General features: G+C 41.5%; 1 protein-coding gene across 1 annotated transcript; it reads left to right on the top strand.

Annotated features, from left to right (window-relative positions):
- The first annotated feature begins 810 nt into the window (after nucleotides 1-810).
- Nucleotides 811-6793, top strand: LOC141638462 (uncharacterized). The gene is made up of 7 exons (XM_074447876.1): nucleotides 811-905; nucleotides 1033-1156; nucleotides 1254-1383; nucleotides 1477-1637; nucleotides 1739-1855; nucleotides 5502-5710; nucleotides 6583-6793. Exons 1-7 carry the CDS (start codon nucleotides 811-813, stop codon nucleotides 6791-6793), a joined length of 1047 nt encoding a protein of 348 aa, XP_074303977.1.
- Nucleotides 6794-17675: the final 10882 nt, after the last annotated feature.

Below are 17675 nucleotides of genomic sequence, written 5' to 3'. Positions count from 1 at the left end.
AACAATAAATAAAATAAGGATTATTACACCCTCAGACTTACATGTTGACGGAACGAGATGAACTAAGAAAATCGATTAGTGATGCTCGACGCGAACGTAAGGAAAGAATGCCCTCGAAAGAGGAAAACGATTTAACAAATTGATTAATTAGATTGATTGAGTGTAGTGGTCAAATTGGTCGGTCATGCAACGGAGAGGCTGGTACCCGGAAAGATCCGAGCTTACGTGGTCGAAGGTTCAAGCACGTAGGCGCCAATTAGTAAGAACGAAGTCTAGAATGCAAAGGGAGAAGAGAAGGGCGGACACTCGCGTGAGAAATATGAGGAACGAAAGCTCCTATTTATACTAATCACGCGGAGGTTTAGGGTTTCGGAGACTCTTTGGAAGTGAATCTCGGAAAGATATGAAAAAGATACGTAAATCATGCAAAGAAGGGCCTGGAAGAGGCGCAAAGACTGCCGCGTACTGCTCCCGAGAGGTTTCCTCTGTTTAAGAAAGATTTCCGTGTTTAAGTTATGGTAGGACGGATTTGATTCGATTATCTTTTGAATATTGCGGGATATTATTTGCCAAAAGATAAAATTTGAGAAATATGGAATAGAATTATCCTAACATTCCAACATTCGACTCGGGATTTAACAGCTATCAGAAAATGGAGACGGTTTTTGACCCGGACTCCGAATGCACTCTAATTACTGTCAAAACGACCGTATCAGGACGTAGATGACAACTAAGAGGTTGACATTAATATTTGAGCAATCACTTGACGATAATCTTACGAATTGTCACAAATCGTTCCGCGAATCAAACATGCGGCCCAATCATCACCGGGTGGTTTGCGAGGGGTGCAGAAACGAGGTGTCTACAACTGACAACAGGATGATCCTTGATCCGAATGGTCTTTGGTAATTTTTTATTCATTCTATTTTGTAATTTTTTTATTTAGTAATAAATGACTTTTTTTAGACATATGTTAATTATACATTATTTTTTTTTCCTATATAATTATGTTTTTAACATGTTTGATTTCAGGTTTAGAAGTCAAACAGTTGTTCGTGGTGTGACTAATAGCACCCAAGAGAACATGACACACGGCGTTACTTGTTGGAGTAACGCTAGTGATGAAGATAAGGAGATGTGGTTCAACAACTTCCGGGTATCTATTTATAAAATATATATTATTAAATATAATTTATTTATTCTTTTTACCTTATTATTAATTTGTTTCTCATCTATGTGTTTACTTTTTGTAGCGTGTGTTCTATTGGCCAACCAACCTTGAGCGCCTAGTTTGGCAAAGGTATAATGATATTGGCAAGAAGAGGCTAAGGGACAACATGTATAAGGTGTCTAAGAGGAAGAAGGCGCCATCTTTCATGAAAGGTATTTAGTTTCTTTTAATACCCGTAATTAGTTAAAATTCATTACATATTTTGAAAATATATTAATTAATAATTGTTATTTTATTGATTACAGGTTCGTCATATGAGGAATATACCAAGTACCGGAACAGTCCTGAGTTCAAGGAAGCATCGGCCCGGAACAAGATCAACATGAAAGGAGGAGATAAGGATGCGGAAGTTGAGCCTACTCATTATGGAGGGTCTCAATCTTTTCATGATCGTGTGGTGTTAGATGTAAGTTATTTGTCTTAGCTTTTAATTTAATAGTCTTCTAATTTAATTAGTCTCATTAATTATCATGTTTGAGTAACAATTTCCTTGTTTTTTTTCCTAAGACCAAGAAGAATAAGGGTAAGGTACCCACGATTGTTGATCTCTTTGTTGACACTCACGCAAAGAAGACAAGCAAGGGCAAGTTGATCTTCGCGAAGGAAAAAGATCAACAATTATATGTAAGTGTCAAAAAATAAAAATTTCTTAGCTTTTTAAAGTATATGTTTTATCAATTTTTAGATAAGTAACCTCTAACCATTAATGTTTTATCAATTTTTTAGGAACAATTCCTTGTCCGTAGGAAGAACAACCCGGAAATTGATGACAATGAGCTATGGTTTGATCTTGTTGAGGGGTTCCAAAGAGGAGATGTGTATGGAGCCGGGTCGGCAATGGAGATTTTCTACCCTCCTACAAGAAGAAGAGGGTCAATTTCCTCCCAACAACAACCTTATACCCCAAGTGTCGTGAGTGTGCTCCAAGCTCAATTAGCCGCCAGGAGAGAGCGCAGATGCCGAGAGGGAGAGGTGGGATGCCGAGAGAGATGCTGAAATTCGGAGGATGAAGGAGGAAATGGACCGGATGAACTCCTTCTTCGCCAATTGCAACACTGGGTGGCGCCCGCAACCAAAGGATCCTAGAGATCCTAATCATGGAGGTGGTAGTGGAGCGGGAGCAAGTTTCCCTGTTAAGTAGTTTTTTAGAAAACATGTTATTCCCGGATAATGTTAGATGACCAAAACTCGTAGAACTCGTAGTTGTGTGTATGGAACATGATTTTCTTTATCAAGTTTGGTTGTGTTGGCTTCCCATGTGTTCTCTGCTGGAAATGTTGGTTTATTTGCAGGTTTTTACGTATTTGGCTAGGTCAAAAACGATTTTTACGCTAAAAAACATGTAAATTTGGCGACGGATACTGGGCATTTGGCGACGGGAAACCGTCGCTAAGTCTCTGATCATGAATTAATTTTATGGGCATTGGCGACGGGGAACAGTGGTTTTGGCGACCAAAAGCTGTCGCCAAAATGGCGACCAACATCTGTCGCCAAAATGGCGACCAAAATCCGTCGCCTTTTTAAAAAATATGGAGATGACGTGGATTTTAGGAAAGCGACTAATAGCAGTCGCCTTTTTAGCGACTCATGACAGTCGCCAATTTGGCGACGAATTTTGGTCGCCCGATTTAAAAAAAATCAGTCGCCATAATTGGCGACGAACGCCTGTCGCCAAAAGCGACCAAACCCAGCTACGAATTGCGGGCGACGGGTCTTAGTCGCTTTATTCTTAATGGCGACTGTTCTCAGTCGCCTTATATGGTCGCCAATTACCTTATTTGTTGTAGTGAGTACCAGAAGTTGTGTCATTTCGCGGACTGGTCGATCGACCGTGATTACTGTTGATCGTCTTTTTCTCGCCCTTTTTATTCTTCCCTTTTTCAGCAGCTTTCCCAGGTCCATCAAGAGCAGACCCGCTCCTCAGCGTCATTACATGTACGGTCTCGATACGCTGATTTAGAGAGAGAAATTGACTCGGTATCTCAGCTGCATTCTTATCTAATGTAGCAAATTGAGATTTCAGCTTCATGATTGAGACCTCATTCGCCGCATTACTTTTCTGTACCTCCACCATAAGCAGCTGCACTAGACTTGTCAACTCTGCAACGTCATTATTCAACTCTTGCTGTGACGGAGTGAATGGTGGTGGGGCTACATACGGAGGCACATATGGTTGGTGCGGTGAAGTAGGAGCGTAATTATACGCATTGTCGAGCTGAAGTTGATGAAAAGCAATCATCTTCTCCATAGGGCTCCTGCATGCATCAGCTATGTGTCTCATTCCGCCGCATCTCCCACAAAACGGCACCTGCTGCTCCTGAGAATGGAACATGGGTGGACCCTTCTGAAGTACTGTAGATAGGACCTGTAGGACCTAACAAAACAACACTAGAGGAGATGGTAAGAACTGCCTCAAGGTACTCAGTCTTCCCTTGAGGCGAAAACACAGAATAAAATAATAAAACAACTAAAACTAGCGCTGCCTCCCCGGCAACGGCGCCAAAATTTGATACCTGCCGAAGTGAGTACTAAAGTTAATATTTATAAAACCAAACTACAACTAGCAAGTGGTAGTAAGGGTCGATCCGCAGGGAGGTAGGGAGATAATAGTTGCTTTATATTTCAGTCTATCGGGTAACAGTTGTGGGGGTTTTGATGTGAATTAATTCTAAAACTAATAGCATAAATTAAATAAATAAATAAAAGTTGCAAAAGATGTAAACTATGATAAAAGAAATGCTAAGACGGTCGGTTCACTATAGCTGCGATGGCACATAATCCTAGGTAACTTCGAAATACGGTCGCGAAGGATGGGGAAAACAATTCCTCTCGGTCCATGTTAAATAGTAGCTACCTCTCGGCCTATGCTACTAATCCCTAAGTCTTATTAATACTAACTCTCGTTCTTGATTAATGATTCCTAATGCAAACTAAATCACGTTATCTCTCGATCTTAGCAATTTAGTCGTTTTATTTCGTTAATTATTGTCCACTCCTATCTCTCGATCTATGGGATGGTCAAGTTTGAGCATCTATCAAGTCTCCTCTCGGTCTTATTGAAAGATAAAGCACTTAACAAAACAAATAAAGCAAACCAGACGCGTAACCAGTCGATCGACCATGGGTACCGGTCGATCGACCATACCGTGAATCAAAATCGCCTATAACTTATGCCATCTACGCTATAGCTCCCCTACATCTTAGCGGGGTTGATTTAGCTAGACATATTAACGATAAAAACAACAATGAAATTCGTAATTAAAGCATAAAAATTCATAATTGAAATACTAGAATAAATAAAGTGCATAAAACTAAATCTAGGGTTCCGGGATTCTAACTACACAATTCTAAACTAATAAAACAGTAAATAAACTGAAGTAAAGGAACAAGAATTACCGAAATTGGAACAAGAAAGCAAATCCGAGAGCCAAACAAGAACTTTATTGAAAAAATGAAATAAGGAATGTGTATGAAACCTAAAGTAACGTTGTATCAAAACTGGATCCTTATTCTGAAAACTAAGGTTACGTTATATAGGAATAATCCTGCGTAACCTTTATTCCTAAACCTAATCACAATGGGCTTTGGAATTCTCGATCTTTTAACTTGCGCATCAGCTCGTGGGGTGGTCGATCGACCACTTGGACCAGTCGATCGACCAAGAGTGTCTTTGTCTGAATGCATTCTGACGACTCAGCAGCACACCGATCTTAAAACAGCTGCCATTTTTTCGTTTCTTGGTCAAATCAGGCGTTCTACACGGCGTTGGAAATATAAGAGGATAAGCTTTCACCTCCAATTGGAATCACTCGATTATCAGCTCTAGAACTCGAGATATTGCCATCTGAAGCAGGCTGCAATATCGTGAAGTGCTTCTTTACTTGTTAAACTCGTATGCACCCATGCTTTTGCTATCTTTAGGCCTTGAAACGTGCACCAAGCTCATTCCTCGAGTCAATACTCCATGTCAAATGCTATGCTAAACACTCCGGGACAGATTTGGTCCATTTTCCGCCATATTCTTCACATTCCTACAAAATCACACGAAAAGGAAGAAATACACGAAACAAGGGAAATAGTAGCATAAACTACTAAATTGAGCTCTAAAATGCGTGTGAAATGAGGTGCAAAACATCATATATTAGACACGCATCACTTGTTATCCTATTTCCTTGGCATTGAAGTCACTCCTACCCGTGATGGTATACATCTGAATCAATCAAAGTATATCTCTGATCTCCTAATGCGTTATAACATGGCTGATTGCAAGCCCACTGCGACCCCGATGTCCGCTGACACTGTGCTCATTAAGCACCCGGCATTGCCTATTGTTGATGAAGCTACCTATCGTGCCATTATTGGTAGCCTTCAGTACTTATCGCTCACTCGTCCTGACATCTCTTACTTTGTCAATAAGCTGGCACAGTTCCTCACGCATCCGACTGAACCACATTGGATTGCCTTCAAACGTCTACTTAGGTATTTGAAGGGTACCTTAAATCTTGGTATTCATCTGCTCCGCTCGTCCCCGTTGATCTTACATGCGTTCTGTGATGCCGATTGGGGGGGGGGGGGGTGATACACGTGATTACGTTTCCACTGGTGGTTATATTTTGTTCCTCGGTTCCAACCCCGTTTCCTTGTCATCTAAAAAGCAACGTGCTGTTTCCTTTTCCTCGACCGAAGCTGAGTTCAAGGTCGTCTTTGTTGCCACGGCTGAAATTCTTTGGCTTCGTGGCTTATTATCCGAAATTGGTATTCCTCTTTCTGTCACTCCTACCGTTTATTGTGACAATTTAGGAGCTACTTATTACTCGGCTAATCCGATCTTTCATTCCCGTATGAAGCATTTAGCGCTCTCATTTCATTTCGTCCGCGAGCAAGTTCAGCAAGGTTCCTTACGTGTGCAACACATTAATGGCTCTGATCAGCTCGCCGATACACTTACAAAGCCGCTTCCTCGTTCTCGGTTTCTTACTCCGATATCCAAGACTGGTCTTACTCTTCGACCGACTGTCTTGCGGAGGCGTGTCAATAATATCTCGTCTCCTTGCTCTCCAAGTAAATAATATTCCGTAAATAATCTTGTATCTTGTATTTAGGAAATTTTAATTTCCTCTAGCTGCTCTCCTTATTTCTCGTCCCGTAATTAGGTCATTGCTTTCCATATCTCGTGTCTTGTATTAGTATATAAACCGATGTATTCTTTGCAATAATACATATACATTCAAACATAATCTTACAATCATAAGATGCGAAAACGAGGAGGATAGACGGTGGAATGAGGACATGATAAGACATATGTTTGCGGATGAAAGTGTGAGTAAAATTCTGGCCATGCCTCTTTCTAGATCACGTAGTGTTGATGAGGTCTACTGGCCTCATAGTAGTACGGGTGATTATAATGTGAAGAGTGGGTATGGTGTCCTCTTCACAAGTTTTATGGATTTAAAAGGCTCGGCGAAGGATAGAACAAAGGTTGATGAGGAAGGGAAGTCATTTTGTAAAAAGAAACTATGGAAATTACCGGGTCCGATGATGTGGAAGTTCCTTGTCTGGTGAATTATCACGGATAGCTTACCGGTGGGAAGTAACTTTGAAAGGAGGAAAATCGAAGTGGACACGAGGTGCAAACTCTGTACTAATGAGGAGATGATCTCTGAAACCATGGAACACCTTTTTAGGGATTGTGAGGTTGCAAAGCGGATGTGGGCTTGCACGGATCTAGGTATTAGGGACTTTCAGGTTAACAATATGGACATTGGAAAATGGATTATTCATTGGGTGAATTATTACCTGGGCAAACTTGAGGATGCCAAATCTCGATTGATAAGATTTGTGGCGACATTATGGTGTCTTTGGTGTGTCCGGAATAAGATTCTCTTCAGAGGGGAAAGCTTCCATCCGAATCTTTTCTTGAACTTATGGACACAAGTGGTAAGTAATGCGGATAAGGCGGATATTGAGATTAATAAAGATAAGGGGATGACAGACAGTGCAAAGTCAGGCGAGGAGGATGAAAAATTGAGGTGACTGAAAGAGAGTAAGCCCTTCTACACGATTGGATCAATGTACAATTGTGGATGTATTCGAGTTATGATTGATGCAGGATGGAAATCACGAGACAAAGCGGGGGTAGGATGGGTTGCCTTCACGGAAACTGGTGTCAATTTCTTTGAAATTAGTAAGGCAATCAAAGCTGAATCTGCAATGCAAGCAGAAGCCTTAGGTATCCGGGAAGTCATTTAGTGGGCAAGAGATAATGGCCACTGGCACTTGGAAGTCTCTTCGGACTGCCTCCCTATAGTTGCGTTTTTTGTAGGGATCGAGCGAGCACACCACCTCACTAAGGACATCCTTGAGGACATCATCTCCCTTAGCGCTTTGTTTTATTGTGTATCCTTTAGTTATATTCTTAGGTCGTTTAATAAGTTTGCGCATGGTCTTGCTTGTAAGGCTATGCTTAGATAGGATAACTTTATTTACAGCTGCCAAATAAAAAGATTAAGATTGATTTTTTTCAAGAACATGATCAAGTCACATAATTTAAGATGACAATCAGGTTTGATATTGAACTATACTCTACACAATCAGCAGGGATTCAAGGGAAATTTCTGATTCGCATCTGAACTACTCAATCTCAATCGTTGTGGGAAAACAAAAATTATATTCATTACAGATTCGTTTCCTACTCAAAATTAACCCGACCCAAATATAACCAGTATAATTATTCTTTTCCAATTTGTAGTCTTTGTTGGGCCATAAATAGTAAATACAAAGTAGAATATAAGGAAAACCATTAAGGTGAATCGCGTTTCAGATTGGATTAAAGAGCGATTAGATTTACTTTTGATTTATGTAAAAGAAAAATGGGCAACTGTCATGAAATTTTGGATTTAGCTCAGGAATTGATGAAACCTATATATTATCCGATGAAATTTTTGGCAATTGTCGTAAAATTTCTCTTAGCTACTGGCCCGAAAGTTTTTACCTCGTGACCAGAAACAACATACTCAAAACAAGTTCGAAACCTAAAATGACCCTACCACACCCGAAGTAGACCTGGTATAGTGGTATATGACTTAGGAAAACAGACTCGACCAGACAGACACGTTTTACAGATCAACAATTGTTGTAATGAAAATAGTCACATATTTATCATTTTATCGGGTATACGGTAAGTAGACTTGACAAAATTGACTCTACCGGCTAGATAAGGTTGACCCTAGATCTAGAAGTGCATAATCCGAATATGAACCGAAACACAAATTGACTAGGCCCAACCCGAATCTTAATTGACCAAATGTTAACCCGATCAAATGACTCGGCCCAAAATTCCATGACATGTAATTCACCCTACCCGAATGATTCCAAGTGATTGAAATTAAATGACTGAATCAACTTAGCGTAATTTTATATACAGTACATTAAAATAAAAGAGTTTACTATTTATAACACTTCATAATAGATAGGGTAATTTTGCAAAATATTCTTTGTCTATCAAATTATTTTGGACTACTAATTAAATTATTATGGGAAATGATAAATACAACCTAGTGGGTTATATTTAAGAATTTAATACCCTTCCTAATTTGGTATTAATTTATAAATTAGAGTTTAAATTACACATAAATCAATACAATTAATGCATATATTAAGTATTATTTCCTTTTTTAGTTTTCTTAAATACAACCCATTGGGTTGTATTTATCATTACCCATTATTTATTATTTAATCATTGACCTGACTAAATAAAAGTGGAGAAATTCTTGGTTACACCGGGTGTACCATATCATCGTACACCCTATCCAATAAGAATATTAGAATTGAATAAATTCTCCATAAATAATGATACCGTCGTTCAGTACCAAAAATAAATACCTAAGTACTACTAACAGAAGTCAGTGGTAAGTAGGGTCGATCTCCACAAGGAGGCGGTCACTATCTACTTGTCAATTCAGTCTGTCTAAAGTCACCAGATGGGGGTTTGAGTTGTTTAAACTAAACTAAATGAGATTAAAGCAAGAGAAAAGAATAAGAGGGATTTAACAAAAGAGAGAGAGAACTAGGATTGTCGGGGCATCAATGAATGTCAGATAATTGCAGCTAAGGTCACAGATCAGTCGCTTGTATCGGTCTAAGGGGCAACGAATATCTCCTTCCGGTCTCAATTCGCCCTAAAACACTATTAGCTTAGCTTCCGCCCTCACTAAAGCATCCTAATGTTCACTGCTGGTCTCACCCCTTCCAACCTTCCGGTCTAGGTCAAGGCTTACCAAATCAATTAGCTAAATGCATCGACTCAAGCAGCTGATTACAATTAATTGCAGTGATTAACAACAAAGACATGATATTAGCAACAGATATGCACACCTAATTAGCAACTAACATCAACTCATTGAATCCCCTAAATCCTAGCAGGAGAATTAGCTAAACATAATAATGAATAAAGCAAAAGAGAAAGATGAAGCAAGAACAAACATAATGAAAGATATAATCTAAAGAGAGGAAAGATTAAATAAAGAGAGAGCAAAAGAAATTACAGAAGTTTAGAATCCGGCAAAAGAAGAGCAAGAGCACCGTTCAACAGAGAAAAAGGGAAAAGGGAGAGAAGAAGAGATTAAGAGAGAAAACAGTGATTTAGAGTAAAACAGTATGATAAGATGTTTTTTAACCTAATATCGACTTCCTTTATATAGGGAAGTGATTATTAACATAGAATAAACCTAACACGGAATAAAAATCCCGAGTATATAAGCTAGTCACTCGATCGAGCACTTTGGAACTCCTCGATCGAGTAAATCCTAGCAAAACCTCTCGATCGAGTACAAAAAGTACTCGATCGAACACTTATCAAAAAGGTATTACTCGATCGAAGAGTTAAACTACTCGATTGAACACTATTCTACTCGATCGAGTGGTTTCCAGCGCATAATTCCTACTTCGCGCACTGAACTTCAAACGGCTGCCATTTCTTCGTTACTTTGGAAAATAGAGCGTTTTCGGTAGCGTTGGAAAGCTAAGAGGACAAGTTTTATCTCCAATTGGAATTACCTGAAAATCAGTTGTAGAACTCGAGATATGGCTCTTCAAAGTAGACACTAGTAATTTGAAGCTCTTACTTTGCTCGCCTAGCTATCTTACTTCTTTGCGCATCACAATTAGTAGTTTCCAAGCTCCGACTCAACTCATCTCCTAAATGCATGCATATGGATATGTTTTAAGCTTGATTATGCTCCTCTCCGGTTCATACCTGCAAATAATACAAGAGAAACCAAAGTAGATAATTCGAGGGACATTTGTAGCGAAACACTACTAAATATGCACAGAGATGCGTGCAAATATGGTATAATAAGTCTATATAAAATGCACGTATCAAACTTCCCCAAACCAAACCTTTGCTTGTCCCCAAGCAAACTATATGCAAAACTAATGGAACAGAAAAGAAAATTCAGAGCTAGCTACAAATTGTCCACTTAAATCAATTTAATGCAGTAAACTAACACTTATAGCAAAAACTGTCAAATGCAAACGAGTTGTAAGATGTTTATAATAAAGCTGAACCATCGACCTTGCAAGACCTTTAATGATGGACTCTCACGGGTCACTCTTCTCTCATGAAGCAAAGGGTAAGCAATTAAATGTAAGAGAGAAAGAAATATAGTCGCTCACCTAAAGTACGACCCACATAAACATGCATGCAACTAATATAATAGACAATTTTAACTACCGTACATACATTCCAACTAAACAAGGTCTGTCACAGCCGAGGGCTTACAAAAGTATGGTAAAGTAAGGCAATGGATAAGAAAATGTGTAGATACCCAGTATCTGCTGAGACTCCAACAAACACCCGATGATTATCGGACTATAACATGCTTTGGAATCGCGGCGTTTGATCGACAGTTTGTGTACAACTTTACGTCGAAAAACTTAAAATGATTTCGAAAATAAAACATTTCAAAAATACCTGGAGTGTTTAATACACGACGACGGGGTCGCAATGACACTAACTAGAGTCAAAACCGACACCGGACCAAAAACCGACTCAAAAATTCAAATCCCGACTCCAACAACGAGTCAAACCGAGTCAACCACAAAAAACAAACATTCAAAGCCTTCTATGCTATGATTTCCCGGATTTATGAATGGTCAAGTACCAAACATATGACTACAAATCCTAGGATAGAACAAATCATGATTGCTCTTGTGTGAAAGCGACAAGACAACTCGAAGACCCGCGACGTGGCTTGCGCTTCTTTGAGCAGCCCAGGTGGCCATGTCGCTCAAAACTCACACAAACACTCATTTTCCTATAAATACCCCTCAAATGCCCCCATTTGAGAGGTTACGCGAGTGTCTGCCCCCTCTTTTCTCCCTTAAAATTCTCGACTCGACTTCTTAAGTCACAATCCGACGCGTATTTACGACCTACCGATCGTAAATACAAGCCTTACACATTGTTTGGTACCGTCATCGTGCATTAAATCACTTGACCGACCACTTCGACCACTACACCGTCACTAATCTTAAAACACTCTTTTTACTTACCAAAACGGTTATAAACCGAGTCTTTTCCGACCAAACGAGTTGTTATACTTACGTCGGTCACTCGCCATAACCAAGCATGTAAGTATGAGGGTATAAAAACCCTTCTTTTATCATGTTTTTATTTGTTTCATGACTATAACATGCTAAAACATGCATAACATGAACCAAAACATGGAACAAACGAGTCAAAACTGATTTTTGGCCTGAGACAGAAGCCCCTTGGTTCGCCGGTTTGCCCGCGCCTCAATGGGGTGTCCAGGTCAGAACTTAACCGTGTTTGTTCCCGTCATTTCCCTTTAATTCATTTTCATATTTGCAATCGGTTTTTACCATTTCAAATATTTTCAAACCTTTTTTTATTTTATTTCATTTGTTTTTAACCATAAAACATTTTCACCCTTGGTTCTTCATACCATGACGGTTAAATTTGTATTTCGGTGATAATATTTGGTTAATAATATTTAAAAGGTATTTTAAAGCCTTTTATTTCATTTTTGGGAGGTATTTTAAAGCCTTTCATCATTTCTTTACATCTTCAAAACAAGCATATTAGTCACCAACACAAAGTCATTCTTGGTTCTACATACCATGCCGGATTTTAACCCGGGTACGATGATGAGTATCGACTAATTACATTCAAATGAACTTAAAACAATTAGTTCATAATTATTTTCAAAATTATTCATGTCAAGTTTGTCAAAGTCAAACCCGACACCGAACAAATAATGATGATTATTCGAGTCTCGTTCCTCAAATCAAGAAATGCGGTCTAAACGACCCCCTCGAACCAAATCGGGTCAAATACCCATTTTTCAATACGTTTTACAAACGTTTTTCAAAAAGTCAGAACACGGCATATCACCGTAGGTTGACCCGCGCCTAAAACATGCCTTTCTTTCTTATTTTAAAAACCAGGGGAGACCCCCTTGCATCGCCATCAGGCTCGCGCCTCATGTGGCTGCCTGGTGCAGGGTCTGTTCCCCTTCCAGCATTAGTCTAGGACGATCCCGACTCCGGTTAGCCCGTATATAGGACGGATCAGACGACTATTTGCTCATTCAAAATCATATTTGCAAAATGCTTTACTAAGACAAATGGATCACGTTATGCACCATAAACCTAATACGGTAAATGGATGTTTAATTCCCGTCTTGCATGCAAATCAAACATAAATCCAACTCGACATCTTATACTTGGTACTTGGATTAAAATCAACCGACTTAGAAAGCTCTCACATCTTAGGTTTAAATTATTGGATGCGCATTCATGCATTTAAACCGTTTTATCAACTTTTGCATTCAACCAATCAAGATCGATCAGTAGAGGCCGCTACCGCGGGCGGGATTGGGTGTCTGATTAAAGGGCTTCCCAATACGTACCTTCACCTCTTACTCAGAAACTTTGGATAGTGGACGACATTATCCAGGGCGTACGAGAGTCATTCTAGAGATAGGATGCTAAAGATGGACGATTCCTTATCTTTAGTACCTATGTCAAACCCTGCTTTGTGCTTCGTTTGACCGAGGTATAAAGTGGATTCGAACGGGTTCCAAGCATCCCACAAATGCTTGGTGGCAACTCCGAACATCTCTAATCGTTTTGAGACCCTTACCGAGACGAAACCGACCGATCTAAAACGATCCGGTCGAAAGCATTTTTACGCCGCCGAGCGTGGCTTTCAAAAAGACCGCTGTATGTCCACAGATCGGCTGGGCTTGCAAGTGGGCCATGTCCACAGATTGGCGACTCCGCTGGGGAAAACTAGCACACTTACGTCTTTGTGATCCCTAGATGGTGAGACTCGAACGAGGTCTTGGTTGGAATGCATTAATTGATATTACGGTCACGGTCGGGTTCCTTGTCCGGGCCCACAACCTAACCCTTTATCGACCAATTGGCTCGTCTCGTCGGCGTGAGTTTTCTCATCCCCGCGTTTCGAATCCCGATTGAGTCAAGCATACCATTGCCGTCACACATTTCTGTTTCGTCAAAGAGCTTTCATCACTTTCGAGCACGAGGCTAGGGCACCCTCCTTACACATTTTGTTTGGATTGGTATCCCTCTCACAAATCGGGGTTTGATTGCTTGGTGTGTAACCCACCCTTCTAAGCCAAAACCCGTGTCAGCATAATGCATAATATAATGAACTGTGAGTGCTTATGTGCTACTTGATCATATGTCCTTCCGTGTCATTTTCAAACTTTCAAAAACACCTTTTTGCGCCGTTATAATGGGCATTTCAAACCTCGGTCTTTTGCCGACCGTTGAACGCCTTTCTAGGCCGTCGTAATGACGATTTTCAAACCCGGTTTTTATAACCATTTCAGCACGCTTTTCTAGGCCGTCGTAATGACGATTTTCAAACCTGGTTTTCATTTCAGCACGCCTTTCTAGGTCGTCGTAATAACGATTTTCAAACCCGGTTTTTATAACCATTTCAACACGCCTTTCCAGGCCGTCGTAATGACAATTTTCAAACTCGGTTTTCTACAACCATTTCAAACCACCTTTTTACGCCGTTATAATCGCCGCGTCTAGACACGGATTTTAACCCGTCTCGCGCCGACAATGGCTCTTTCAAAACCAGAGAAAAGCACACGCCCTTTTCTCGAGACACTTTCAAGATCCCGAGGACCATGCACCGTCCCCGAGACCTCTTCAAACATTTCAAACTCGATTTTCAAAACATACAATTTTGAATTTCGAAAATCGTCTTGGGAGGCAATACCTTGTTTTCCGAGCCGATTCAAACTCAAAACCGTCTTTTGCAAATAAACTTAAGACAACCCTTTCAACTGACCGACTTGCGGAGATCTCTATCTTCGGAAGCCGTCCGCAAAGCGACAAATGAATCTTTTTGAAAATTTCTATTTTCAAAAACATCAGTCCACCATTCCAATTCTGCCTCGTGTCTATCGAGTCGAAGCAAACTTACTTATGGGTCTTTACTTATGATTCGTCTCACCACGAGACCCGTCCAATGGCGTCGCGCCACTACATTGGACATGTGTCAAAAGTTCGGTCAACACCGTCACGTCATAAATCGAGTCAGCACCGAGGTACCACGCACGGTCATCCTCGTCCTAATGAGTCTGATCTTTGTCTCGTCCGTGTGTTGTCTGCGTTCAGTCTTTGAGCCGTGTCGGATTGAGTAGTCATGTGAGCCGTTTTTCTGCCTCAGAGCCATGGCCCCGTCTTCAACTTCGTCTGTCAACAACAATAATAATGATAACAACAGAGATGTCACGACTGATCAGCTAGCCAGCATGCTCACCGCTCTTAAGGTCACCCTGGATCGCGTCGAGACCCGTATAGACGCCCTAGAAAACAAGGAAACTGGAGAACATAATACTCCACCTCTGACTGAAACTGAGAAGAGGCTAAAGCTCTTAGAAGAACAGCTCCTAGCCCGGGGTAACAATATCCATCTTGAGAACAACCGGAGGTTTGAACCTGTTGGGGATCAATTACCTGACAATTTTACCCTAACTGATGTACCTAAGTTCAAAGGAGTGGAGGACCCGCTCAATCATATTCGTGCCTTCAAAGACTACATGGCCATTAAAGGGGTCAAACAGGAACTTTTCACCCGGATCTTTCCGTCCTCTTTGGAACCGATCCCTCGTCAGTGGTACTACTCCCTTGATTCGAAAAACCTTACTACCTGGGATGAGGTCGCAGTTGAATTTGCTAAACAATACGCTGACAATGTTGAAATCCAAGCCAATACCCGTACCCTTGAGGTCCTAACCCAGAATGACAAGGAGGGATTCACCGAGTTCTTAACCCGTTGGAGGAGGGTAAGTACTCAGCTGGTACGCAAGCCGAGTTAATCAACTTTAGTGGAAAAGTTCGTCAACAATCTCCGCCCAGTGTATGCCAACTTACCGAGGTATCAAAATATTAAGACCTTCCAGGATCTGCAAATTCTGGGGACACGCATTGAAGATGACCTCCGAAAGGGTGTCTTGGCCAAGACTACTGGCAGAGGCTACCAGGGATCCACATCAACCGGGTCTCGCCCTTACGGCCAAACGAACAAGATCAATGAGGTCAACCTCGTTGACCCATCTGCTAAGAGAGCTGAGCGCCCTCACAGAGTGTTCACTAATATAGGGTCAACTTATGCAAGTGCTCTGAAGAGGCTCATGGACCAGGGAAAGTTACAACCAATCGGACCCACCCCGGATCCGAGCGATGCTAAGAAATCCCGCTTCTGGAACCCAAATGCCTATTGTCAGTACCATCAAGGGAAAGGGCATGACACATAAACCTGCTTCAAACTCAAACACATCATCCAAGACATGATTGAGAAAGGGGAATTGCCTTTACCCCCGCCTACTAAGCCAAACAACAAAACAAACCCTCTGGGAATCCACGCCATCTCCAACGATGAGCCAACTCTGGACTGCTCTCACCTCATCCTGCCAGTTGATGACGAGGTCAATGCTTTGGAGAAATATTCCTTGGACGAGGTATTTGTGTTCAGTGCCGCCACTATGCTCACCATGTTCCAACAGGTTGAGGAAGCCATAGCCAGCCTCTCCGAGAGGATTACCCGACTTGACGATGCCTACCGCCGGCTTATCTTTAATCCACCACCACAGCCGAGGGAGAGTCCCCCGAGCGCCCAAAACTACCCTCACCAGGACGGATTGCTCCCGCGACCATTCTGGCATGCACCTCACAATAGTTATCCTCACAATAATCACCCTCACAAAAATTACCCTCACAAAAATTACCCTCACAGAAATATCCCTCACAAAAATTGCCCACCAAAGAATACCCCTCCAAGGTGCCTTCGAGATCCTGAAATCAACGGCATCTGGAGAGACGACGTTGAAGATGTCTACCTTGTCCCAGAGAAAGAGAAACGGGCAAAAGATCTCGGTCACCTTACCCGGTCCGGACGCCCCTATCAGAACCCGAACAATCCAACAGTCGTTCCAACAACAAACGACCAAGTTGCCCAGGAAGTAGACACTCAACCAAAGGCTCCTGAGAATTCAATCCTCAAACAGCTTCAAAAGGCAAAAGCCGAGATCTCGATCTGGCAACTGATCGCGACATCCTTTGAACATCGACAGGCTTTGCTATAGGCCTTGGGAAAACTGACTGTGCCCTCAACCGGTTCCCCTGAAGAAATAATGGCACATATGACAAGGGACGCCCCTGACTTGAACAACCCAGTCATCTTCTATGACGAAGATATCCCTCCCTTCGGAGCCAAGCATAACCTTGCCCTGTACATTACCGTACAATATCTCAAGAAGAATGTGCCCATGGTCCTCGTGGATGACGGATCCGCGGTGAATGTCATTCCCCTCAAGACTGCTCACAAGCTGGGTATTAAGGAAGCTGATTTGGTCCCGAGAAATCAAGGATTACGCGCCTACGACGGCACTCGTCGCAAGGTCGCGGGGCTCATCACTCTGACTGTCGCAACCGGATCGCTGGAAAGGCAAACCAGTTTTCACGTGGTCGACATCGACGCCTCTTTCAATATGATCCTGGGACATCCCTGGATTCACACCGTCAAGGCGGTTACCTCGATTCTCCACCAGAAAATCAGGGTCCCCTTCAACGGGAAAACAATCACAATTCCCGCTTCCCCGATCAAAGCTGTCATGAGAAAGGAAATAGCCTCCCAGACCATTGAGGAAGATGATAATGAAATGTGGGGATTCCAAGCTGTGAATGCCATAACTGATGAATCAACACCTTCTGATTGTGACCCGTTTACCAACCTCACAGTCAACCGCATCATGATGCGCCAGGGTTACTTCCAGGGTTTGCCCCTCAATCCACTGAAGAGCACCTTACCTCCCTTGAAATAGGCTAAGGTCCCCAACATTCCCTTTGGACTGGGATACGAGCCTACCGATGAAGATAT

Source organism: Silene latifolia, unplaced genomic scaffold (assembly GCF_048544455.1).
Source record: "Silene latifolia isolate original U9 population unplaced genomic scaffold, ASM4854445v1 scaffold_20.1, whole genome shotgun sequence".
In the NCBI taxonomy this organism is placed as follows: domain Eukaryota; kingdom Viridiplantae; phylum Streptophyta; class Magnoliopsida; order Caryophyllales; family Caryophyllaceae; genus Silene; species Silene latifolia.
The sequence above is the reverse complement of the archived record's forward strand: the minus strand, read 5'-3'. Positions and strand labels throughout refer to the sequence as shown.

Excerpts from the sequence above, each read along its gene's own strand:
- LOC141638462 (XM_074447876.1), top strand. The coding sequence starts at position 811 with ATGCGGCCCAATCATCACCGGGTGGTTTGCGAGGGGTGCAGAAACGAG. Across the intron at positions 1,157-1,253 it reads TGTGGTTCAACAACTTCCGG|CGTGTGTTCTATTGGCCAAC; the intron begins GTATCTATTTAT and ends TACTTTTTGTAG. Across the intron at positions 1,384-1,476 it reads GGCGCCATCTTTCATGAAAG|GTTCGTCATATGAGGAATAT; the intron begins GTATTTAGTTTC and ends TATTGATTACAG.